Source organism: Mycteria americana, chromosome 2 (genome assembly GCF_035582795.1).
Source record: "Mycteria americana isolate JAX WOST 10 ecotype Jacksonville Zoo and Gardens chromosome 2, USCA_MyAme_1.0, whole genome shotgun sequence".
NCBI classification, from domain to species: Eukaryota; Metazoa; Chordata; class Aves; order Ciconiiformes; family Ciconiidae; genus Mycteria; species Mycteria americana.
This window is the reverse complement of record NC_134366.1, coordinates 122983320-123009470: the sequence shown is the minus strand read 5'-3', so window position 1 is coordinate 123009470 and position 26151 is coordinate 122983320. Positions and strand designations below refer to the sequence as shown.

At 36.4% G+C, this 26151-nt stretch overlaps 1 protein-coding gene across 7 annotated transcripts in view; it reads right to left on the bottom strand.

The window, feature by feature from the left end:
* MIB1 (MIB E3 ubiquitin protein ligase 1) overlaps positions 1-26151 on the bottom strand; it is an 86136-nt gene that overhangs the window by 38965 nt on the left and 21020 nt on the right. For all 7 annotated transcript variants that reach the window (XR_012774433.1, XR_012774435.1, XR_012774434.1 and 4 more), the window contains exons 5-12: positions 23511-23577; positions 19474-19678; positions 17688-17871; positions 17224-17368; positions 15908-16041; positions 14708-14815; positions 10599-10796; positions 7967-8118 (exon numbers count right to left, since the gene is read on the bottom strand). Coding sequence is in view for 3 of the 7 variants with exons in the window: in XM_075494472.1 (XP_075350587.1) it covers positions 7967-8118; positions 10599-10796; positions 14708-14815; positions 15908-16041; positions 17224-17368; positions 17688-17871; positions 19474-19678; positions 23511-23577 (1193 nt within the window). In the remaining 4 variants the exon portion in view is untranslated. The remainder of the gene's footprint in view (positions 1-7966; positions 8119-10598; positions 10797-14707; positions 14816-15907; positions 16042-17223; positions 17369-17687; positions 17872-19473; positions 19679-23510; positions 23578-26151) is intronic.

Genomic DNA, 26151 nt, shown 5'->3' with positions numbered 1-26151 from the left:
GTTTATTTTCTACCATCAGGTAGTCATAACATTGTTCTTCCAAAGAATTGTCAGCCTGAGTTTTACGTAATGACAGCAACGGAAAGCAGCAAAATACTTTTCAGGTTCATCTGACAGGTAGCTGAGCAACTCTATGTGTACCTGCTCAGAGTACATACTTCTTTATGTACCCATATGAACATACAATGCTATGGAATGTAAAGAAGTATGTATTTTTGGCAGGCACAGAACGACCAGTAAGAGGAAACTAAACAGCTGTTGGAAGAAACAGGTTTCCCTCTTGTTTGAATGACATTCATGTGACAAATTAACTTGCTAAGGGTCAGTTGGTATTGCCAAAATAACTCATACTTGTTAGTAACGAATCACAAAACATTAATTTAAGTGACTATAAAAGTGGGTAGGAAGACTTGTTAACAGCTGATAAGCAGAACATTAGTTGTAAACAAAGAATTCAAAACAAGGCTGGAAATGAACCCTTGAAACACACCGATTAAGATTGCAGCACAGCTGCAAAATTTATCATTACCAGTACTCCTCACTTAATAGATCCTAAACTAATCTTAAAAGCCTGATTATCAAAATGTATCATTAAAAACAAGCCATTGTTCTATTAATCACAGCCAGTTCTGTGTACTTCAGATGACAGTATTTAAATTTACATCTACCATAGAACATTTAATCTACAGGTTGCAACTAAGACACAAGTAGAAACAGCTAAAAATTAAGGCTGTGATTTAGAGAAAAGGACAGCCAAAATAATTGAGTATGATAGCTTCTGCAATTTAATATATGAGACTTAAGTTAGAATTTTCTACAAATCAGCACTCATTATGCTCACTGAGCTCTTCGATACAAAGTGCAGTGTCAGGTTTATGCACAGAAAGTGACAATACAGAGATTTCTAGGCCACAGTTGCTAGTCAGCAGATTAAAGCTATTGACAGATTCCTAAATGAAAACACAAATGACAACTACAACCTAGTAGGTAAGTTATCTTAAATACTATTTTCAAATAAGCTAGATTTATTTTAAATCCAAATTTAAGAAAATTGGCCAGGAAAATATGACTTTGTAGCATGCAGAAAATTGTAAGAACTACATGAGAAATAGTCCTGCAACAGTTTCAATTTCTAAAAGCGGTATTAATTAAAATATATCAGCACATACCATCCCTAAGTAAAGACACTCAACATCAAATTCGGGAACAAGCTAAAATATGAGGAAAGACCTCCCGGTTCATCAATCCAGCCATTCCTATTCATGACAGCAGCTTTCTAAAAGCAGTTATTAAATAGGATACGTCCATGATAAGTAGGTACATTTGGCCCAGATTAAAGACTCTAACTGTACCCCTGTGCTTACTAAAATGTCTGGTAGGGAAAAAAAAAAGAAATAAAAAAGGCAATACACCATTTTTAGATGGAGAATCTTATTTTTAAATACTCACATAATTCTCAAATACCTAATGCTATACATAGCCTGCTATTTTTATTACCTGAAACTACAGAACAACATATATACAAGAAGAAACATTCTCTTATCAGAACCATTTTCTTAAGTAAAATATTAATATTTGTTTTAAAGCTATTTCTCTTATGAGCAGATATTTTGGCATGAAGACTACAGTACCTTAACATCTAAATTAAAACCTGGTTTATAGTGGGAAACAAATCAAATTGTAGTAGCTTTTCTAAATGGAGCGATGCTACTGAACTTGATCATGCTTACAGAAGGAATTTGGTATTACCAACAGTTTTACAGAGGGGTTAATTGCTAAGCATTTACTTCTTTTCCTGAAGAGTTCCTGTCCCCACCACCAATTGATTTGGCTTCCACTATGTAATGAGACCAACTTTTTAACAGCTTAAATTTATTTTGAAAGGTTTTGGTAACAATTCATCATGTTGTGTTCTTTCTTGTCTTCTTTGTATAACACTGCAATGCTATTCTGAAACAAAATGACAGTTCAGAGTGATACAAAAGTTAAAATTATATGTTGACATTGCTTCCTGCTAGTTCATGTTAGCATATCTCTAAGAATACATATCCAGTCACTCTAAAATGTCACATCCATCACTTAGATCAGCTGTTCAATTTTAACTGAGCACACGCTGAACTTTGGGCATCTGCTGACACAGTTGTAACTCAAACATTTCAACTGTGTGACTGACAGGGATAACAGATGCTGACATTATCAAATGCTACACGGCTTTTTTTCCACGGCCGTTTTTTGTCCCGATATGGCCAGTACATGAAACTGTATTGCCATCCAAAAGCGCACTTGAGCAGCTGTATCTGTAAAACAGTTCCTGTATAACTGGTAAAAATAGAAACTAATTTTATAGCCATCTTTAATGCTTAAGTCCAAGTGACACACCTGCTATGCTTCTATTAGGACACATGGTGTTGGGAATATATTTACATAAATCTTCTCCCCAGCATCAGACTATGCAACAAACAGATGTAGACTATACTTGACATACTCATTACTAGTAAATGGCTTGAACTAAGGTTGCCCCCTACTTCCCACTGGAGTCAAAGCTCAAAAAGAATTCAGCATACAACAAAGTTATGTGAGCATGCACAAATGTATTAAGGACCTTAATTTAGAAGAAATCAGATGCAACCCCAGATAATTCTTTAAAAGCTGTATTTTTCTGGCATTAAATGTTTTCATATATACGATAGGGTAAAAAAAAAAAAAAAATCTATTCTGCTATATTATATAATCATTCCTAAAAAGTTAATACTAACCAGAGATATAGTAATGGAATTGTAAGCACTTGACATTTATACTTGTGGTAACCAACTACAGCATTAAAGCAGCTGCAAAAGGGAACCTGCCAGAAAATGAATGGGAGGGAGCATGGGGGGGAAACCAAAACCTTCTTCCCCAGTAAAGTTTAACATAAAGAGGCAAGGGAGCTCTACATGAGTAGAAATTGTAAGACTACAGTTTCTGGTCACTACTCTAGAATTTCATTATTGCAGACAGAAAAAAGTTAAAACTGTAACTATAATTTTATTTGAGACTCTTTCAAAGAGCCTCAAGGAAGGAACAAACGTGGATACTGTACAGGCCTTTCCGGTACACAGCTTTCCATTTTGCCGTCTCCAAATTAGTGAAGGAATTCAAATTTGCATTGACTAGAAACAAAACGTGTAACACACAAGAAAGCCACGTGTTCTTTGTGAACTGTTCATGTACTTAAAAATGTGTTACTGAATTATAACCTTCCTGCACTCCAATGCTTTGCTAAAGCTGGTAAAATGGAACCAAATCACCTCTTCAATGGATTTGGTCCCCTTCAACCAGCTGTAGCTATGCATTGATCACTACAGGATTTCTCATATTTTTAAAACTGGACACTAAGTCTGTTCAGAGTAATTATGCAGTCCTCTCTGCAGTTGAGTTTAATTATTCTAGGCAGTTCGAAGATAGAAGGTAAAAAGAAGTGTAGTAAATTCTATATTCCAAAATTTCAAGGTTGTATTTGTCAATAAACAGCTAATGGTGTTTAATATTCTGTCCATATTCAGTGAAAATTGATCTCTTATAACATTTATAAGGATAGGTAAACAGTGAAATAAACACATTTTCCAATGATTTATTGTCTCTTGTATTTTTCCTCAAGTCTGTTGCCCTTTGTAACAGAACTGACCAAAAAAAACTCATCAAAAGGAAGCAATCATGAACAGGATTGGCAATGGAGGGAAAGTCTGCTTCCTGTGACCCCCCTCCTTGCCACCCCCCCCCCCCCCCCCTTTTTTTAATTGCACAAGGGAGGAAACTCCACAGAGTAGGAACTGTATTTGTCATCTTGCACATGCTGGGCATATTATTTACTATTTAAAGATAATAAATTTGTCACTGACCTCAACAGCTACAGGCTAATCTGCCTAATTACAGGTCTGCTCATGGAGATTATATTCTTTCTCTAAATCAACTTGAACAAAAGTCTTATTTCAAAGCTTTTCTGACATAATACTTTAATAAGAGGTTTTAGGAATATGCTTTTTTTGCACTCAGCTTCAACTAAGCTTCAACCTATACTTACTGTTGGAACCACAAATATGAAAGTAAAAAATCCCTTTTACTGGTTTCGAAAATAATTGTACAACTCTTCAATTACCTCACAACTTGTCTCTGTGAGGGCCTCCACAACAATACAGCACAAGAGTCCCTGAAACACTCATTAACACTGGGGACAGGTGAGAAACCCCACCTCTCAAATACATTGCTAGAAACAGTTAAAAATTCCACTGCCAACCAGTTCAAACCATCTGCAAGTCTAAAAACAAGGAGAGATCTACTAAATAAGACAACCATGGGGAAAAAGTATAATTCCATTTTAAACCACAATCTCCTATTTGCTAGTTTATGAACGTAAAGATGACATACTCCTTGCTATTGGACAGCAATATGAAATCTGCATCTTACCCCAATACCTTAATTTTTTCATTTAAAGTCCAGCAGAATTTATTGCTCTGAAGAACTAGCTGTATGCATGTGCAAAGTCAGGTCAGCTCTAAAAGCAGCCTCTAAGATGCTAGCTGCAGCGTGAATAAAGCTCTCTTCACAAGATACAATGCAAATCTAAAACTAACTGGGGCAACGGATATAAAATACGCCTACACTTCACAGTCAAGTCTTCAGCTCAAAAATCTGAAGTCACAGGTATGCAAATAGATCAAACATAACCAAGAGTGGATAACATGGCAAAAATAACCAATCTGTACAGTATTTTCAAATTTTACTCTCCTTTTTTCTGTCTGAAAAATCTCGTTAACACTGAAGAGGCAAAGTCTGCCAAGCTTTGAGGTTCACAGTACTTTGAAAAAAGTCCAAAACAAATGCACTTTTAATGACTGACTCAGTTAAAAATCATGAACAAACCATGTATTAAATAAAATCTTAACTTCCCCACACTTCATTTAAAATTTCTTTTTAGCTCTATCTCCCACACACAAGTTTAAAGCTACCTACAGCATAAACTGAATAATGTCCATTCTACATTTCAACATTATACATTAGCACAAAAACCAAAAGTTCTGTTTCTGTACCAGTTCACAAGGTCTGAAAAGAAGCAAATTATTGAAAGGAAAAATATTCCACTAACAATAGCATGCTCTCCAAAACACACTATACCTTGACTTCTGGAAAACTCTGCCAAGCTGTCATGGAAGATTAAGTGCTGATAAAAATCTAAGCTATTTAACATAAATCACTACCTTTCTTATAATATTTATCTAATATTCAAATGTTTAAAATATATTTATTTTCATATGAAAAATGAAAAACTTTCAAATGTTCTTCTCAGCACAGTTTGTGTGGGGTTTGTTTTCTTGAAGATCTATCTCCCTGCTGTTAGTAAAGGTCAAAACTCAAGCCAAGAAGCAGAAAAGGTTTTGTACTGAAAATGAAATTGATTCCAAATACCTATTTGATATCAACTGTGAAAAATTCTATAGAAATCTAGTTCACTTTATTGTGGTATCCATGCACTTAACACATGCTTTTATTTTATTATCATTAACAAGGAAGATGGATGTGGACTTTATAAATACTTACTTACATAGCAAGTATTTTATTTTTATAAGTATAGATATACACACATATGCATACATACTTTTATATATAAGAATATATGTTTAACTTTTATAAAATAACATTTAAAAAATAACGTAATATATTTATATATTTGACCTTATGGGGAATTTAGTGCACTGTATTCCATATAAGGCACCACACCCTAAAGCCACAAAAACTGCAGTTTAGGTGAAACATGAAAGCTTAGATTAGGAAAAACAGGTCCTTAAGTAAGGTTTCAAGCAGAATATATTACGTACTGCTTGTGACCCATACCAGCTACAAGCTCAAGTTTAGGAGGTTATTTTTAACAGTGTTTTAAATAGTTTGTGTTTAGTGCATTTAACAGATTAGTAATATCCATTGTTCTATATCAGATTAGAAAAACGAAGTGGCAAATATAAAACCTTTGGTTTCATTCAGAAACAGGCCAGTGGTAGAACTACAGAATCAACAATGAAATAAATGATTATCACTCAAGTCTTAAAGAAAATAAAACTTAACCCCTAAATGAATCAAACTATTATAATGATGTTTTGGCAGGGGTGGGGGGGAATTAAAAATTATTCAAAATATATTCCTTTTGGTTTTATTTTCATTAATTTCTTCCCAGGCTGATGTGTAAAAAATCTAATGCTGTAAACAAATGAAACTACCCCTTCTGTGATGGAGACAACATTCTCTCTTTTTACATGCTTCAGAAGTGCTCAGATATACCTGCAACCAAACCAGTAGGTATCTAACGGCTTTAGCTATCTAACTGTTTTAGATGCAAGCAAAACCCCATGTATGGGGGGAACCTACACAGGGTTCTACACTAATACTGGAAATATTTTCCTATTCTTCTGGTAAAACTTTGGTAAAGGAGAGAGGACTCTGGGAAAAATTGCACTATGTCTCACATTCTACAAACTGTCAAACTGACCCAGTCTGAACTACAATTTGGATCCCTCCATAAAAGAAAAAGCCTGCCGCTCCTAAATCATTCATCCACAGAAAAATCTTCAGCATCCCTGTGAAGAGCTTTTTTTCCATACACTTTCTCTGCATCTCATACTGAGATCACGATCACGCAAACCAACTATCACAAGAGCTTAAGGAAAGCATCGCAGAACAAAAAACTCACAAAAAATACCCCACCTAGGTAACTGGAGACAGGAAACAGTACTTCTGGCTAATGCTGTTATGTAAATATGGGGAATTCACATTAAGTGAAGAAGTTATCAAGTCAGACTTGAAAGAATTGTCTTCTGAATGCCAAAAATAAGCTCCCTTCACTAGCTCCTTGACGTGTTCTCTTACAGACCTTTTATGAGCACTGTAGAAAACCGTAAACACGTTTACTGTTCCTATCAACACTTCCAACCACTACTTTTACTTTGTGAAGTGTGATTCCATTCCATATACATATATAAATACTTATGTTCACGTTTTAACTATCAGTCTTGATAGCTATGTTCTAAGAGAATAACCCAGACTGTATTCCCATATATTACTCATTATTCCCATACAGCTTTATTTGTCCTATCTTACTCAATTGAAAACTAGAATTTAGCAGTGAAGTTAAACAAGTAAACACACACATTTCTTATTTCAAGTAAACTGTACTGAATTCTCCAGCATACGATACAGTATTTTTGAAGTCTTGCTAGAATGACAGCTCTGAAGAATACCATTTATCTACAACGTAATAAGCAACCAGCAATGCAGCAAGTTTTCCATTAAGTTCTATCTATGTAAGTTTTTGAAAGCTATCTTAACTGAAGATTAAATGTAGATGTATAGCATACAGCTAGCATAAAACAAATTATGCCTTAAAACTAACTTTTTCAGATGAGCTGCTATATGAAAGCTGAAATAAGAAATTCCTTCTATACATACTTCTAAGAAAACAAAATTAAACGTTTCTTATACTGACAAATACAATTTAACGCAACAATCCTAAGATCACTTTATAACTGCATGGTATATTTAATAATTATTCACAAATAAGTATTCCTTAGAAACTCAAATCCCTTCCCCAATTCCAATATTTGAGAAGAAGGAAAACATTTTTACAAATCCTATCTTAAGATCTTACCTAATAACTTACTTATCAAATTGTTTATTGGCAAAATTTTACAGCCACAACAGGAAACTTCCCAGGGATTTGGAGTTACCTGAATAGAGCATTAAATTGAGCAGACTAGTAGCTTCATTCTAATAATGGCTTCCCAAGTATTAGAAAGATGCATATCTAAGCAACATCAAAATTTAAGAAATATACCTACATGCAGGTTTAAGGAACTTTTGAAAGAATACCATAATTCTGCCCTTCTATGCACTTATCTTGTTTTTACAAATGATAAAATCATCTTTAAAAACAAATCTTTACCTAGGGTTTCCTCGTAGTGCAGCGTGGTGAAGAGCATTAAACCCATTGTTGTTGGTGATAGTAACATCTGCTCCAGCTTCTAACAATACAGCAAGGATGTCATCACGCTTTTTACTTATTGCATCATGAAGTGGAGTGTCACCTTCAGAATCCTAAAACCAGAAACAGCTTACATCAATTTTTGCATGCATCCACATTAGAGAAAAAGGATGCTTAAATATCACTAGGAAAACTGACGACACAAACACAAAACAGCTCTTCAGACCTTAAAGTCTTGCTATACTGCAGAGTTCAGAGCAAGCTGCTTCTGATCTTGCTCTGGTTTTGCAAATGCTTCAGTGGGTAATCCCACCCAGGGCTCCAGTATTCTACGATTACACTACTACCAGAACTCAAACCCAGAGCTCAAGTATGCCTTGCATCTGATAGTACTGAAGACACTGGTGCAGACATCAACTTCTGCATGTCTCATATCCAGATGGAGTTGATGCCCAAGTAACAATTTATGAATAACAGAACAGAGAGGAGACTAGTCGGGCAGAAGAAGGTAGGGAATTTGGAGTAATGAACGCTAAGACTGAGCCAGCAATTAACCATGTAAAAGACAATACCAAAAAGACAGCGTGAAATAAAAGCATAAGCAAATCAAAATAAAATGCGGTCCAAGTAATAAACTTAGGCACATCTGCTGTTTTAACTGAAGCAGATAATTTTCCATGAAGCAAAGGCCAATGTCATAAGCAGTATTAAGCTTTTAAACTTGTTATGGCTAATACCGGATTACATTACACAAGGTACATGCACTGAAATATTTTCATAATTGAACAGGCAAAGAATTTATATTTTTAGCTGGACATTTTATTTTTCAAATATCCCAAATAAGGGAAAAATACTTCTTATTCCTAGAAACATTTTGTACATTACTTATTCAAGGACCCAAATGGTTGGACTGAAAAGGAATGCTCTAGACTAACAGTGAGAAAACGCATCCATTTAAGCTTATTTGCTGTTATATAGGCAAACTCTTTAGATTTATGCTTCCAGTAAGATTCTAACACCATGTAAGTCAGGAAGTCTTTTGTCACTGACACCGACTCAACTGCAAACTGACTAACACAGGAACTGGACATTTTAGCAATACACTAATATGAAAACAAATCTTTACAATCTTTACAGTGAGAATCAAAAACTGCCAAACAGTAAGTGCCAGAAAATGGAAACACTTGAACCAGTGTGAACCAGTTTGCCAAAACCAAATTATGTAGCTTTTATTTGGTTTAATTGATCATATTTCCTGAATTTACTGTTTAAAGACTACATATGTTTCTGTTTACACAGTAAATTGGCTTGAGCAGTAGAGTGCTGGCCAGTTAAATTCCAGTCATGCCTCAGTCTGACTCCCCTGTGCTCTCATCCACCAAATCAATCGCCTACTCACATTTGCACATCGGAGTTCCTCAGCACACACACAGGATCTGAAAGTTTATTTTCAATGACAATTATATTTTACAGGTGGACTTTCACAGCACTATTCTACTGAATTTTTCAATCCAGGCAGACTTCTATAAAGTCAGACACATCCGCTTTCGCTATACCCGTATATCACACATCATAATATGATATACAGTCGCCCTTTATGGGGCTCAACACATCAGACTCCATATCATATCTACTGTTCAACAAATACTAAACAGGGTCTGGATGGATGTTAGCTGGCTAACAGCTCAACCTCAGCAAGAGCAAGACAGTACCTATAAAGCCAGGTGGAAGCAGATAAATAAACAATCACTATATTCACTAATATCAAGAAAGTTTGCTCATTGTTTGTTATGTGGCTATACAGCTTAAAAAAAAAATCACTGATTATTCACATGGCAAAACAAGGAGGTAAATGGGTTATTACTGCATATCTTGATTTGCCCAGGACATTACAGCTTTTTCTTTCTGCTGCAAACCTCTTCAAACTTACCCATTCTGATTTGTTTTACTAATGCACTCCATGTGGCTGCATTCAGCTCATGCAGAATGTGGATGCCTGCTTACTTCATAGCAGGTTTCTACTCTACCTTCTCAACAGGAAGTTGCACTCGTGTCACAGCTTCTGCCACATTCATTATAGATAAAACTCCCTGTGAAATTCTGGTACTTGAGGCCCTATGCCTGAGAGCTTTTTAGATAAAAGGCTGAACATCTAAAAGAGAATCTGGCTAAACAGTTCTATCAATAATAGGTCAACTCTGAAAAAAGGTTTCTTTTAACAAAACATTCCACAGTATCATCAGCCAAAAAATGCAAAGCTGTAGCTTGCAGAAGGAGCAAACAGCTGTGAATTCGACAGAGGAATTAATTTGTAGAGAAAGTTAACAATTACAGATAACTACAGTCTGTGAAAATACCAATTAACATCGAGTGGCTAGAATAAATCAGGTACCTATCTAGCTGTCAAGAAAACAAACGGATTTAATAGCATTTTTATTACAGCTGATCACATGTTGGGGTAGAGGCTGGGACAGATAACTTCACAAGGTCTGTTCCTGTCAATCCCATTTTCTGTAATTCTTCTATCATCTACACACAGCAAATCATAAAATTCAGTAGCTAAAAAGTGAATCTATATTAATATTTACTTTACCTGGAGACTAGGATGGCAGCCAAAGTCCAGTAAAGTCTTCACAACTTGCAGATGACCTTTGTTGACAGCAATATGAAGTGGAGTCTGCCTGCGTTTGTTGCGAGCATTCAAATCTGCACTGCCTCGGTGCAAAACCTCTATCACAGCACCCTCATCACCAAAGGCTGCATGATGGACGGCCCTGTCTCCATCTTTGTCCTAAAGTAGAAACATTCATTTGACCCAGTGTATTCCACATTTCCTTCTAAACAAGAAGATTAAACTGAACTATTGTGCATATTTTATTTCTTTAAAGAGAAAGAAAAATTAGACAACCATGATACCATTCAAATACTTAATTAAAATAATTGCTCAAACCACAGCAATAGAGGATGAAGACTCCATTCGTATATAAAAACACATATTCTATGACATCTGATATTCTATACCATATGCAAGTATTGCCCTGAATCTTTGTGTGATGTGTTCATCAGAAAATTGAATAGATTTGTTTGGGTTTCTACTACAAAACTACCACTGTCAAAAAAACCCAAACAAAACCACACCAAAACCACAAGCAAACAAAACCACAACAAACAAAAAACCAAACCCCTCCCCCCTCAAACAAAAAACCAAACAAACCCCCAACAAAACCCAACCCCCAAAAAACATTACACTCAGTAACCAAGGCTAACTGTTCCTGTAACCCAGGAAGCATTACAGATTCCAAATCATGGTATAAGACAAGAGAATTGCCTTGTTCATACAATTAAGCTAATACTTATTAGGGTTTATTATATGTGTCTTAGTTTTCAGTTAATAAACCTTTTCCAAAGGAAATTTGGGATTGATGGTGAAATTAATTAGAAGGTCTGATTCTATGATGATGATTCACAGCATTAAAGCTCTGATTAAATCCAGTTTGCTTTACTTTCATCCAAACTGAGAATTAAGGTATGAAAGTCATAAATTTGTCAGTTTGGGTTATTTTAACATCCTTAAGAGTGGACTGTACTACATGAAACATTTTTATTCAAGTGATTTCGATATTAATGACAGTATACAAAAGCTAAAAGTAAAGTGGAAGGTATATAAGAGGTTTCAATGAAATAATAACTTCCATAAGCTAGTTTCTAAGTTTTTGTGCACAGTGGCATATTACTATGTATTTGTAGGATTTAATTTTGACAACAGAGAAATACTGAAAATTGTAAGGAGGAGGAGATCATGACTGACCAACAGTGCACTGATGTCTCTTAGTTAAGCTTAATTTCTCTTATCAATTTGCTTCCCCTTCAGCAATGTTTTTCAAAAGTTAAGCGTAACACATTTCTAACATTTTACATCAATGCAAAATGTAATAGTTCTTAGAATAAATTGTATTTGCACAATTACAAGATAACAGTAAGACTATTTACAGCATTTAAAAAAATGGAAGGAGATTTATCTGCTAATTACTAAATATATCTTTTTTGAAATATGAATACTATTTTCAAGATGGCCAGGGCACTAAACAGCAGCTTCTATAGCTTTTGAAAAAAAGGTATTTTTATGCCTTCCAAATCAACTCACGCTACAAAATTGTCTTCTAAGATAGTAGGATTCCTTCTCAGGCTCATCTAACACAAATAGTCAAAAGAAGCCAAAGCTTGCCCATTTGGAAGGGGAAAGGATCAGAAAGGGGAACTTCTCTGTCTGTCTCATCTGGTTATAAAGATCATTATAAGGTGAAACTTATCAAGAGCATGACAGTAGTGTTAAACTGCTACAACATTTATATTTACAGAGCACTGTGTTTCACAGGTATGTGGTAATTTGTCTTTTCATATTTGCAATCTGCAAAGTACGCTGAGATACTTAACTGATGAAACCCCAATTTATTAAATATTTTACAGTTTTAACATATTCCAATTTTGAGACGCAAGCCCCTGATTTTATAAAATCTTAATGTATAGAATTCCTCCTTTACGAGTAGAGGTCCAAGAAAGCACATGCCTTTTTTGTTTAGCTCAGCATCAAAACAAGTAATCTCAGGAGCTAAATCCCACCGTTGTCGTTTGTATACAATAGTACATTAATACACCTAGAAAAAGCTAGCAACTAATTAAGCATCTGTCCTAAGACTTATATTTAGATTTATATCTAAATATTTATAATATAAATATTTATAATAGATTTATATCTAAATATTAAAAGCACTATATTTCTATACATGCCAACAATACAATATTGTCAGTATTGTCAATATAATAACTGATAGCCATTAATTTCTGCAGACTAGAAGGCTACATATTTTTACCATATAACATCTACATCAGGCTTTTTGAGCTGTCAGTAACAAATCATTTTCTGACTGAACAGAGGCCACTTGTACTCTACATTAAGCTGTCAGAGACATAAGCACAGAGGAGACGACAGTATGAGGGCATCCCCAGAAAAAGTCATCATGAATGTTTACACTCTGCAGCAATGACTGTAAGTGTAAATAGATCAAATTTAGCTATAAAGCAGGCGAAGTAAGGATTTTTTTTATCCCTTGCTTCCATGCCACAGACCACAACAGTGAAGTAAATGGACTAAATTTTTGCTCTCTGCATAACGGAATGACTCTGCTGCATCTTCACATCACTAATTTATAGACAGCTGACTTTAAAGCCTGAAACATATAATAACATATAACATTATAATAAATAATGCAGTTATATAGTTAACTAGGAATATCACCTTCACTTAAACAACTTAAAGTTACATGAAAAAGCTTGAAAATTCAAATAAAAATCCCTAAAAATATTTTTTTAATGCTAGTGTTATAATACTTCTGAAGTCTGAGCAAACATGAACTCTTAACAACTCTACTGCTAGCTGATTACCAGGTGTATTATCTTGAAGCTGTTTAAGCAGTGCTTCTACTTCCCTCTCTAATGCTTCTAACACTTCCTTATATCAGAGAAGAAAGTATCCGTCCACCACTTGATTAACATGGCAGCTTTGATCCCATAGTACAGATGAAAAGCAGCTTAGTCTAGTTTGTAACAATATATGCTATGTACTGCAGTGAAAACACTACTTCTAAAATGAAGCTACTTCATAGAAATCAGACCACAGCAAGTATGTACTGCATCAAATTAAGCCATCTCTACCATTTAGCAGAAAACCTTTATAAAGTAATGGTATATCTGTGAATATAAAAATAATTTTAGTTCCAAGGATTACATTGTTGCTTCATTAATGTATTAACATATTATAACTTCTGTATGTCAAATATAATATAAAGCTAAATGTCCAAGCATATAAAGTTATTTTTCTGTTATGCAAACAATGACTGGGCACACTATTAAATTCTAAGCATTCTATTAGGCTTTAATTTATATTCTTAATAAGAGAAATTTGACAGATCCTTCTTGCACTTCACAAATGAGCAAAGGCTGCAATATCAGTGCATTCTGTGTAAGTAAACGAGGCAAAATCAATTCAAAATGCAAATACACAGGATGCTGACAGATAATTTTCTCACAAACAATAATTCTAAAAAACCTAAACAAAATAAATCCTTCCATTTTGGGTGAAGTTAAAAAAAAAAAAAAAACACAAAACAAAACAAAAAAACCCCTGAAAAACTGGAAGCAGAGTTGGCAGTTCCTACCCAAAGATACTGTTACTACTTTCTGCTCAAACTTGCTTTAATTAAGAATGGAAAACTTTCTCCTAACTGAACACTCTATATAAGAAGCATGGCAAGTATCTGAAGTTGGAGATGCAGCATCTGACATCATCTTTTTCTCCGAATGCCACAGGCAGTCTGCTAGCCTATTGCATTCTACTGTTGAAATGAAATAAAGGAAATAAAGAAGGGGCTTCATCCACTACAATCACGTACTAATTTACTTACATAGCTCTATTATACTAACATTATATTTCACTTAATTAGAAGTACTAAAGAACTACATATTGACCTTTTGTAATATTGTTAGTAGGAGGCTAATTTGGGAACATAATCACAGTAAGAAAAGATTTTTTCACTCTCTCTGACATTTAAAAAGAAGGCAACTCCAATAGAATTGCTATTCCTGTACGTAGCAAAGTTTAAAACTTAAGGAGGCACAAAGGGTATTTTGAAATATTTAGGTTACCTCTGCTTCTACATCCACATTCTGTTTCAGAAGCAACTTCAAAATGTCGACATGGCCATTCTGACTAGCAGCTTGCATCGCTGTGTGTCCAGCACATTGTCCATTCACCTGGAAGCGTAGCAATACTTTTGAGATAAGTTGCAAGATACACACACACACCTATGAGCCACTTTAATAGTATACACGCAAGTTTATTAGAACACTTAAAGCAACAGCATGCATATGAAAGTATCGAACAATTTTTAGACAGCTGCCTTTCTGGCACATAGAGATAATCTCCTAGGTCTTCTCTGCTTCATTGCTATAGCATTCGCTAAATTGAAGGAAAGAAGCGGAAATGGATTTCTTTCAAAGATTAAGACCTTAACGATAGCGGGATTAAAAACTTTCATCTTTGGGATACTGTAAAGGCAAGATTTTGAGAACAGGTCTCAGAATGATACCAGTCCTCTGCTCTACAGTGTATTTAACTTCATTTTCTAATTTATGGCAACAAGAGTCAGTCTGAACAAAATACTATGTTTTGTATAATCTAGAGCTACAAATCATTCCTCAGAACTGATGGAGTTTAGTCTCTTATCTGCAAGAATTACTACTGCTGTAGTGAGAAAAACATCTGATTGTGATTTTAAAACATATTCCCTGAACCGAGTCCTATAATTCTTAAGCATTTTCTTTTAGACTTTTCACTGATTAGACAAGTTGGTAAAAGGAATCTGACAGAGAGCAGATTAGATGAGCTACCTCGTGAGTTTAAAAAAACAAAAACAAAAACAAAAACCAAAAACAAAATCAAAAAACCCACAAAAACAGAAAAAAAAAAAATCCCCAAAATCTACCCTCCTTCCTTCTATCTCCTCAAAACAAGAGAAGTTGAAGACCCTTCACTAATTGTGAGTGTTTGGTTCTCTCTAGGAGACTCTCTAGGTTCAACTCTAGGAGAGAGAGACTGGAAGGTATTTTAATTCACGTCAGACAACAGAACACAACATCTGTCCAGTGAAAAAGGGTGTAAAGCACTATTTTCACACACACCCCCAACACATTTCATAGGACAACAAATGAGAGAAGATACACTGGAACCAGCTGTATTACTTCTGTGCAGACACACTAGTGACTGGCAAGGAGTATCTAGGACAGCTTCACTTCCTTTAGTATTACACATCCCCAGAACAGGTCCTCCCAAACCAGAACACCCACATCTACATCTGGTCTCTTTAGCAGGTCTTCCACTTTAGCAACATCTCCATTGGCAGCAGCTTTAACCAATTCTTCATTGAGATCTCCAGATTCTTGGGTTTCAAATAATTTCTTCAATAGCTGAGACAATCTCTCTATAATTATTAAACAAAGGACAATTAAGATTACAATTCTAATCACACAAGAACAGAAAAATATCAGCTAAATTTGTCATGTTTTTAAAGGCATGTACACAGTAATACACAAACAGCTGCCATTTTATGGTGGTAAGTTATTATTCAGTTCTGAGTAGGCGCTGCACCCCAATACCCTTTAGATAGTTGACACTGTTTTGAAGTGTCTGATGTGACAAAGTTGGCTGAAGCACAAATAGCTTGTTTACCACAAAATATAGAAGGGTGGGGAGGACATAAAAACATGAATTTACACATTGATATAACAGGCTTCTTAGTCTTCTAGCTTAACTTATGGTATATCCTGCCCTCTGTTATTTGAAACGCTAAGTCATATTACTCTTCTAGCTAGTTTTATGGCCACTGTGACTTTATTGCAGAAAACTCACTGTATCTATGCCTCCCTAGGAAAAAGTCTAGAAAACTATGTAGAAGGGTTTCTTGGCATTAAAGCAAACATGTGAAGAGGAAAAAACAACTAGCTATGACCAAAAGGAGGAAAAACATTCTAGTTTAACTGATCTGTGAAATAGCCAACAGAACATAAAACACATTGGATGGTCTTTCTGCCTCATTATTAGATGAATGAGAGCAGGTTCAACAGAACTCAAATGTGATTACATATACACACAAGAATATCCCACTGTAATTAGTCAAAGGATGTCTGACTAAATTTTAAGATAGAAATTTTAAGGAAAGAATATTATCCTGAGTAACTGCTTGCCACAGATCCCTTGCTTATGCTTGCTTTCCCACACCACCTATTAAACAAGGAGTATGCTGCTTGCTACAGCCAGTGACACTCTCTTCATCCCTTAGTCCCTATTCCAATCTAATGTCCCTTTCAATCATTTAAAAGTCCTTAGAGCAGACCTCCAAAGACATACCTGCACTGTGGCCAAACAGAAACCCAAATCCGATTTGCAGTTTTTGCACCTTATCAAGATAATAACCACCAACATCTCCATACAGACTGAAAGCTTTTTCTTGTATCTTTCTCTAAGATGTAACACCAATTAGCCAAACCACAAGTCTGAGTATTATTAACCTTGCGTACAAACTATGTACTAGTACTTATTAACAATTTTTTAATTAACACAAATACTTGCCATACATACATTACTGGCTATTCTTCAAACTTACCACCAGATGCATTACTTATAGCAGATCCTGCTGACGCCACCTTTGAGACAGCTGCTGGATTATATGTCCAAGATGTCCCACAAACCTCTACTTTTAAGTCGCTGTCTGAATAGATCTGCTGGACCCGACCAACTTTACCTAAAGTCTGCATGAAAGAAAACGTCAAATGCAAATAATACTAAAAATAAAATATTTAGAAATCTGAATGTTATAACAAGTCACGAATTTTATGAAGTCAGTTATTTAATAGTACAGCCACTAATACCTTTAGCTAAGTTTCATCAGGCTAAGCAGATTACTACATCTTAGCAAGTATTACACCATGTTTGATGAAATACACTTTCTCTAACTCAGAAAAAAAAAATCACTTTGACCCCCACAACCTCCAGGTATTATTACCAACCATAACTAGAAATATTATACAAATTTTACCATTCTATGAATCTAAACATATAACTACTTACTGGAAGCATTGCTTCAGCCCACTCTCCATGACCTCTCTGAAGAAGCTTGATTCGCTCCAAGTCGTAACATACTTGAACAAGGTCACCCACTTGAAATTGAGAGGTACCTCCTTCTGCACCTTGAGCAGCATCTCCACTTCGGACAACATTGGCTTTGGTGAGAACAGCTGGATTAAACGTCCACCTAGACAATGAATCATTTAAAGTAGATTTTAAACATGCAAAGTGAAATATATGTTTAAAAATTATCTCTTGGACAAGATTCTGCTTGTATGCCTACAAACTTTCTGCAACTGGATACTATGGCATATTTTTGTTAACCATCTTTTGCCCATAAACTTGTATGTGGCTAATTAGTTGAATATTTCCAGGGTAACCTTCAGAGATGTACATTTGTAAAGCAATGAAAAAATATCCTGCCTAAGGGGAAGCAAGCCAACAACAATACAGTAGTCCTGAAAGCAGCTATACAGTTTGTTTATTTTTCCAGGGAGAGAAGGAGACAAGTCTGGTTGAAAAGGGGAAGATCCAAGCTGTCTCAGAGGATTGGACTGTCAGGATACAACATGGCAAGAACACAGGATTTTGTCCGTCCCCTCCCTCCCAAGTCATAAGCTGCAACATTCAGTTATAAAAATACTCTTCAATCAAATGGATGTCCAAGATACACCTCAATTTTTAACCAAACTATCCTAATTCATACTATAAATTTTACTGGTTTAGAGGTATTTAGCTGTTTTTATGCTGAGTTATATTCTAACATATAATATGGCGATCTCTCCTTTACGTGCCATTTGGTCTGAGGTTGACTTCCATTCAGCTATATGATCTAGTTGACAAGCATCAAATAATCTCTATAAAGGGCAAAGTCAGGGAGGAAACCACAAGATAGAGCAGCTCCTCTCACTGGCTCTGCAGCCATGACTCAGAAGAAATGCCACGTGCATCCCTTCAGCTTGCATTAGCTTAGAAAACAGCTTTGTTTTGCATTATTTTGCAATATTAACAAACAATATCTTAAGGGAAAGCCTGAATGAATAATGCACTGTTAATCCTTTCTGGACAAACTGAACAGGTCAGTCTCCAGATAAAACTGAAATGATACTCCATTCATCAGCTGCTTTTTAAAGATAAGCCAAATACTTGAGAGCAAGACAACACAAAAACATGTGGACATATCAGCTCACATCCAGCTGTAGAGCTGGGTTTGAATCCTGTTAGTATGGATGTAGCTCATCAAACTTCAAATCCAAACTGCTTGCAGGGAGTAGTTTTGGCAACAGCTTCCCCAACACTTCCCATTGTCGGTCCATATTATATAAACTAACATCCCTTTGAATAAGAAAATGTTAGATATAGATCATGCCAAGGTCACTCTGTATCAGACAAGATCCCCAATAGAGTTTGTCACCTGTCCTCTTAACCCATTTTCCTGAAAACACGCAATACATTGCTATTACCATTCCCCTTGAAGCCATGGGATACTTTGTAATTAAAAAAGAAATTACTGCTTAAAACACTACATTTTGGAAATAAGATAGTCCAGAACGTCATTCATTATTTTAGACTCAAATTTTCACCAAGTGAGAGAGGCAACAAACCACCTTTTCCCACTAAAGCATCTTTAAAGGTAAGTCCTCATTACACACTGTAGAAAGAACATAAAAATTCTCAAGAAAATCTTAATAGACACAAAAGGAGAACAAAGTTTCTAGCACCCAGCAATCACAAGTGCTGAAGGCAAAGGAGGTTTGTGAGAATCAGTGATGAAGGCTATATAACAAACCTGTTGCCACTTGGATATTGTACTACAATGTCATGATCCTCATCAATGCCACAAACTGTTCCAGTTGTTGTTAAAGTTTCAAACATGCCATCCGTCCATCCTCCATGACCATGCTGCAAAGACTGTACAATTTCCAAATCAAGGTCAATGTTTACAAGGTCACCTATTTGCAGCCCACCAGGGTTTCTGTTACCATTTTGCTCACCTGAAATGGAATCAGAAGAAAATGTTCATAAGACCACACTAATTCTCCACGAAATTTAAAGAACAGAAGTTAATATTTGAGACTCGACATCTCTGCAACTGTAGCGGCCAATAGCTAAAAGGGAGCAAACAGGTAGAAAAAGAACTCTGAACCTCTGGCTATGGAATTGTGTGTTTCTTGTTGAGTTTTCAAGGCAAATAGCAATGACACTGGCAAATGCTAAATACTTGTGACAGGCTTCACTAGGGGCTCTAACTGGGATGGTAACAGTTATCACATGGTGTTAGACATCTAGATACATAAAAGCTTTGATAATTTTGAGAGCATCACACACAAAGTGCCATCTATCCACTCAGAGGCTGAAAGGTAAGCAGAAAGCCCACAGAAAGTGATCTTGAATTGGGTTAGTCCTTGAATGTGGAGAAAGCACTGGCAAAAGAATACCTCCAAAATGACCAACAATGAAAATCTTTAACCTTATAAGTGGGCATATGACTACAAAAAAAGAAACCCCTACAAATTTAAAATTAAAATCTTCTCCCTGGACAACACCTGCTTTCAAAAGATGTGTCATAGCAAAAATTCATTAGTGGGAGGGAAATGGCATACATTCACACACATCAAGCTATATTAACTGATGAGAGAACACACTTGTGGACCCGCTCACTGCCAGAATCAGACGATGGTATCTGGTGCCATCCACAGAACAGTGAAGAGTACGACAACTGCAGAAGTCATGTAGATTGAGTTGAATGGCAACATCAGTGGCAAAGGACAGGGTGAGCAGAGTTCCTTTAGTAACATCGCTGTCTCTGAAAGGGGGGGGGGGGGGGATAGCAAGAGGTAATAATGGAGAAAGGGTCCTTTCACTGTAACACTAAGAAAGTACAAACAAATAGCCTGATACAGAGAGACAAAAACATTATTTGGAGGCAGACTGATTCCAGAGGCTGAAATCCACACCAGTTGTTGGCAGCACTAGTTGCAGCACTAAAAGTCTCCAGAAGAAAGAATGGCGAAGAAAAGAATCTGATACTACTGAAGAAGAAACTGCTGAGAACGGAAACATGCCCACGAATAAATGCTCATGTTCAATGGACTTTGAATTCTATGACCAGCCAGTGACTTCTTTCTGTCCTGGTCTTAGTTTAAAGGACCTATAGATGGAATGCTATTTTCAGTCTGCACCCTTTGCCTTCACAGCAAAACACACATAACATGGAAAACAGCCACTTCTGCAGAGGACAAACTCAAAGATTAATTCTTCAGAAAAGCTACTGATATGGAACTCACTTGATAGAAAACTTAGACAGCAAACATCCCAGACACAGCCCTGATGAGACAGGGAAGTCTAAGAAAGGAAGAGATATAAACCAGCAAAGAATTATAGAAGCATTAGTTGGAGGAATGGGTCTCTAGAGGTCATCCGGTCCGATACCCCACACAAAGCAAAACTAACAATCAGCTGAGGTCAGCTGTGGCTTTGCCTATCTGAGTCCTGAAAGCCCCCAAGGACTGGGGTTCCACAACATCTCCAAGTAACTTTATCCAGTTCTGCAATATAGAGCTGTAGGTGTAACAGAAAATTTCTTCAATATCTGATCTGAACCTCTTGAGTCACTTAAGGTGGCCTTAAGGCCACTACCATTTGTTTTTATGCCATTTGCCACTACTGAAATTTTGGTGCCATCATTTTCAATCACCCTTAAAGTGCTTGCAGATGGCTAGTAGATTACCTTTTAACCTCCTTCTTAACAGACTAAACAAGCCAAGCTCTTCCTTGCAAATCATGTCCTCTCAGTCTCTTAACCACTTTAGCAGGCCACCATCAGAGCCCCTCCGGTTTCTCAAAACTTGGAGGGGAGGGAAGAGGAGATGGACGGACAATGACACAAACAGGACATAGTATCCTAGACACAGCTTCATCACCATTGAGAAGAGGGGAGTAATAACTTTTCCTATTCTGTTGCCCACCATCCTCCTAATATAGCCCACTATGAAATTTACCTTATTTGCAACGATGGCACACTGCTGTCTCATTCGATTTGGTATTCAGTGCAACACCCAGGCCTTCCTCAGCAAGGCTCCTCACTCAGGCATTCACAATTCCCAGTCTGGGAATTCCTGGTACGTAGGCTTATTCCAACCAGAGTGCAAAACTGCACTTCTGATTGAAGTCCACGAGGTCTCCATTCACAAAATTCTTCACTTCCTCAAGGCTCTTCTGAATAAAGCTGTACTTCAAACCACACCCCTCTGCCAACTTGCTATCACCTGCAAACTGTCTGGGATTGTATTCTGTCTCATCGTCAAGGTCACCAATGTGGTATTGAACAAAATCAGACCCAGTATTGTGCCCCAACTACATACTACTCTGTATTAATTAGGCCCCTGGAATATTACTTGCACTCTACTTTGAAAATAGCAAAGCTTCAAAAAGAACTTTCTATTTTTTAACACAAGTATACATTTAAATTCACAACATCAACGTATCTGTGAACTACATTCAGAAGACAAATAAAAGGGACAGATGTTCTAACAAACAGTAAGACTGAGAAGATGGAGGATAATGTGGTAAGAATGATGAACAGAGCTCAGCATCATCCTTTAAGAGCAACTTAATATAGTGGAAGGGGAAGAATTTAACAAAGAATAGTCTCCTACTATCTTTAGTGATTAATATTCATGCATTCAAATACAGTATCACCCTAAAAGTAAGCTACATGCAAAAAACATAGGCCTGTACTTTTAAAGCAAGAACAAAAATTAATAAAGGGCACGCATAAGAACCTAAGTTTACCTGTGTAATAAAGAACCAGTAAGATCCTATTACTACTTTCCTATTTTTATTCACGTCAGACTAAAATGACAAAATTAGTTTTAAGTACAGAAGTAAGATACCAAGATCAGAGTGCCTTGGCTTTTTACTTTCAAACAATTCATCTACTTGATAGTACATATCTAAGTGACTTCCTGGACAACTGTTTGTTTTCCTAAACAAAACAGACCTTTACTGTTTTCACCTTTTCACCAATGCTGTCAATAAAAGAATAGTGCTTGCAGGTCATACTTCAAGTACTTGTGCAAGGAATTAGATTAAAACTAGTAAATAGAGAATTCTCACTTTACAACAGCCAGTATTATCAGCTAAGTTTTTTATGCATTGAAGGATAATAAGAAACTCAAGAAGAAAAGCAAAATTTTCTGTAGTGTCCAGTTTTATGACCACGTGTTTTGCCAAGGAAATACACATTAATAATTAAGAAATTTGTGTCCAGTAATCTATAAAATTTATCCCAACTTGCCCATATTTCAAAAAACAAAACACCTGGCTATTATTTTGCATAATACACTCTGCAAATGTCTGCAGCCCAGCCAAGACACTAGAGGAATAAGTCAGTGCAATAGCTGATATGGAAAACCTCAACTAAGATTTCACAATATATACTAGTATTAGTATAAAATAACAGGTTAAGTTATATGTTTGAATGGCTCCTGTTTATGGCCATGTACATGCTACTTCATTGAACATCTCCGAATATTTAAGACAGTCTTATAAGAACACACAGCTGTGTCTGGCTCTTTAGAAATACAGTGCACAAGACTTGTGACTCAATTTATTACTCAGTCAACAGTTAACAGCTCCCTTGCCATCCACTTGGCGCACCGATACCAAATACATTTAGAAAACCATTACAATTATTAATGCTTAGAAATGCTACCATTTACATTTCACTAGTAAGGACAGTCCTTTTAGGTGACATTTAAAGAGAAATCCAGACTGAATACAATTAATATACATCAAGATAAATTTACTTTATCTTCAACTCACCTAACACAGGACAATGGTCCCTGTAGAAAGAGCCTCCTTTTGCATCTTGGACACATTTCAGGTCAGACTATGGAGAGAGATTGAGACAACTTTAGTCCTCACTGACTGAGTCTCCAGGTTAACCTAAGTCAGTGAAACTAGAACTGAAATACACTCAATTAAGAAGGCTGAAAATTATAAGTACAAAAAACACGCTCCATGAATTCATTACTGATGCATATAATCTCAAATACTTTCCAATCTATCAGCCTTGGCATTCTCAAGATTTTAATACTCTTTACGAATATAAAAGGCTATAAAGGATGAGACATTTTAACTCAAAAGAAGGTATTAAAATAACACAAAGCTCCTTCACATTGTTCTATAAAGTCATCTTCCCTCTTAAAAAACACAAGCAAGGAAAGAAAAATAAATCTGCAAACAGTGTTCAAGGCCACAGCCTTTCCTGTACCAATCACTTAATGCCTGCCAGTGCTGCCCCCTCTTTCCAACTCCTTTTCACAGATACATGTTTAACTTAGAGAAGAAAACCTGGCACCCAAATTCTACAAAACAAAGAATATCCAATTAAGGATATACAGAACACAAGGATATTACTTAAAAAAAAAAAAAAAAAAAAAAAAAAAAACCAAACAAAACACCACTATGCTGAGCTAAACATGATCTTTTTAAAGAGAAAAGTTCTACAGCTTATCCACCAGAAAGAGTCTGTTTAATATTATCTGAGAAACAGAGGTTTCAAATATGATAACCAACTCCCATTCATAAAACCAGCGGAGTTCCTGTAATGCTCCTTTCCTCTAGTTTTTTCCCTGTGTAACCTTTAAAGCCAAATGGCTACCATCTGCCATTGCTCCTTATGGAACAATTCTCACTAAACAAACGGCATTTTGTGTGCATGATGAGTTGGGAAAGAGATAGGAAACTGTTTGCAAAATGTGTCAGAATATTCTATGGGATGGGGGAGGAAACAGAGGACAGGTGGTGGTTATGATATAATCAACCAGAACTAAACAAACACTTCAACAATTATTTTTCCCACACCCAAGATTTATTGACAGACTGTGCTCCTGCAAAAGGACTAAAATGAAAACTCTCAAGTCTTCCAAATCAAGGCACTGACAAATACAATACTACTCTCAGTGACCTGTAACTGCTAAGCAGCCAGAAACAATACAAAATTCAGCGTATATCCTGATCTACGAAGAATGTAGCACCACTTTTTGAAAAAAAGTGATGAAAATGGACAGATGAAAATAATGAGATTTAGCCTCTCTTCAAATCTATGAGAAATGAGAGAAAGAGCGTTTGTTCAGCCCCGCAGCAGCAGGCGTGCGACAAAATGCTGCCACCCGGTGGGCTGGGGCCAGCTTTAACTGGGCCGAAGACAAAGGGGCTGCACTGACCATCCCAGATGGCAAGCTGATTCATTCCCCCAGACCAACAAGAGATTTAATGCCCGGGAGCACTTGGTCTCACCCACCGAATACAAACTCTTCGTGTCATGCAACAACCAGCTGTCTGCACAGGAGTCAAGAAGGGGCATACATGCAAGAGCTGTTTTCATACTCTTCAGAGCATTAAGAATAGAGCACGGGAGGGTCCTAACGGTTCTCCTCCCAGCCAGGCAAAATCTGGCTGAAAGATAGCTTGAGTTACAGCAAGCGTTAACATACAGAGCAGACTGATGGGTGAAAGCTAGCAGAAGAAATAAAATATTCAGTAAAAGACTAATTACTATCTTGCAGCAGAAATTATTAGGAAGCAGGTTGAGATACCTTAAATTTTACAGGGAAAAAAAAACCCACCAGAAATCTACAAATCTGCTCTCTTTTTTCACCCTGCCTGTACCGTGCCCTACGCATAGTTTATTTCTGGAGTATAATGATATACTTGGTTGTAAAACTAAGTAGTAGCTTGATGTTGAACCTCAGCTTCACATCTGTCTTCCTTTCACTTACATGGTAAAGTCAATGTTACATCACTAAGGAGTAAAACAAGAGTCTCATTTAAGTATCACAGAAAAGCAAGGTAATGGGTTGTTTTTTTCTTTTTTACATAAGCCTTCACCAAAAAATTGAGGACTCAAAACGCACAGAAAGATGAGGCACTGACAGAGATTAAGGCAGTATGAAACTAACTTGTATATACCATATACACAGGAAGCAGTTCCTTCAGCAACTTTGCAAACAGCACTAATAAGAAAAGTAACATCAACATGACAAAGGCCTGCAAATGTCTTAAAAAACATAACCAAACCCAAAAAAGATCCTGGAGTTTTAAGATAGGAAACTGTACTTAGTTTTACTTCAGTACCACAAAAGCTGGGTAAGCAACTATAATTCTACTTCTAGCACTCAGCTACGGTATTTATCAGAAAAGGAAAACAAGCTTTCTTCTGCCCAAGTAGCTTAAAAAATCAGGGGTGGTGTTAAGCTCCTGGTCATTCTCCCCCAGGGGACTGGGTGGCAACAGGCCTCCCTAGTAAGGATGAAGCACAAACACAGCCAAAGCCCGGACACACCAGGCTGCCAGCATGTCAATGCTGCCAGCTCTGCTGTACCGCACTTCAGAGAACCCCACCAGGATTTTTACAAGTTTTATGAGTCTCCCTGAGTCTTGTAAATGGATTGAAATAGCG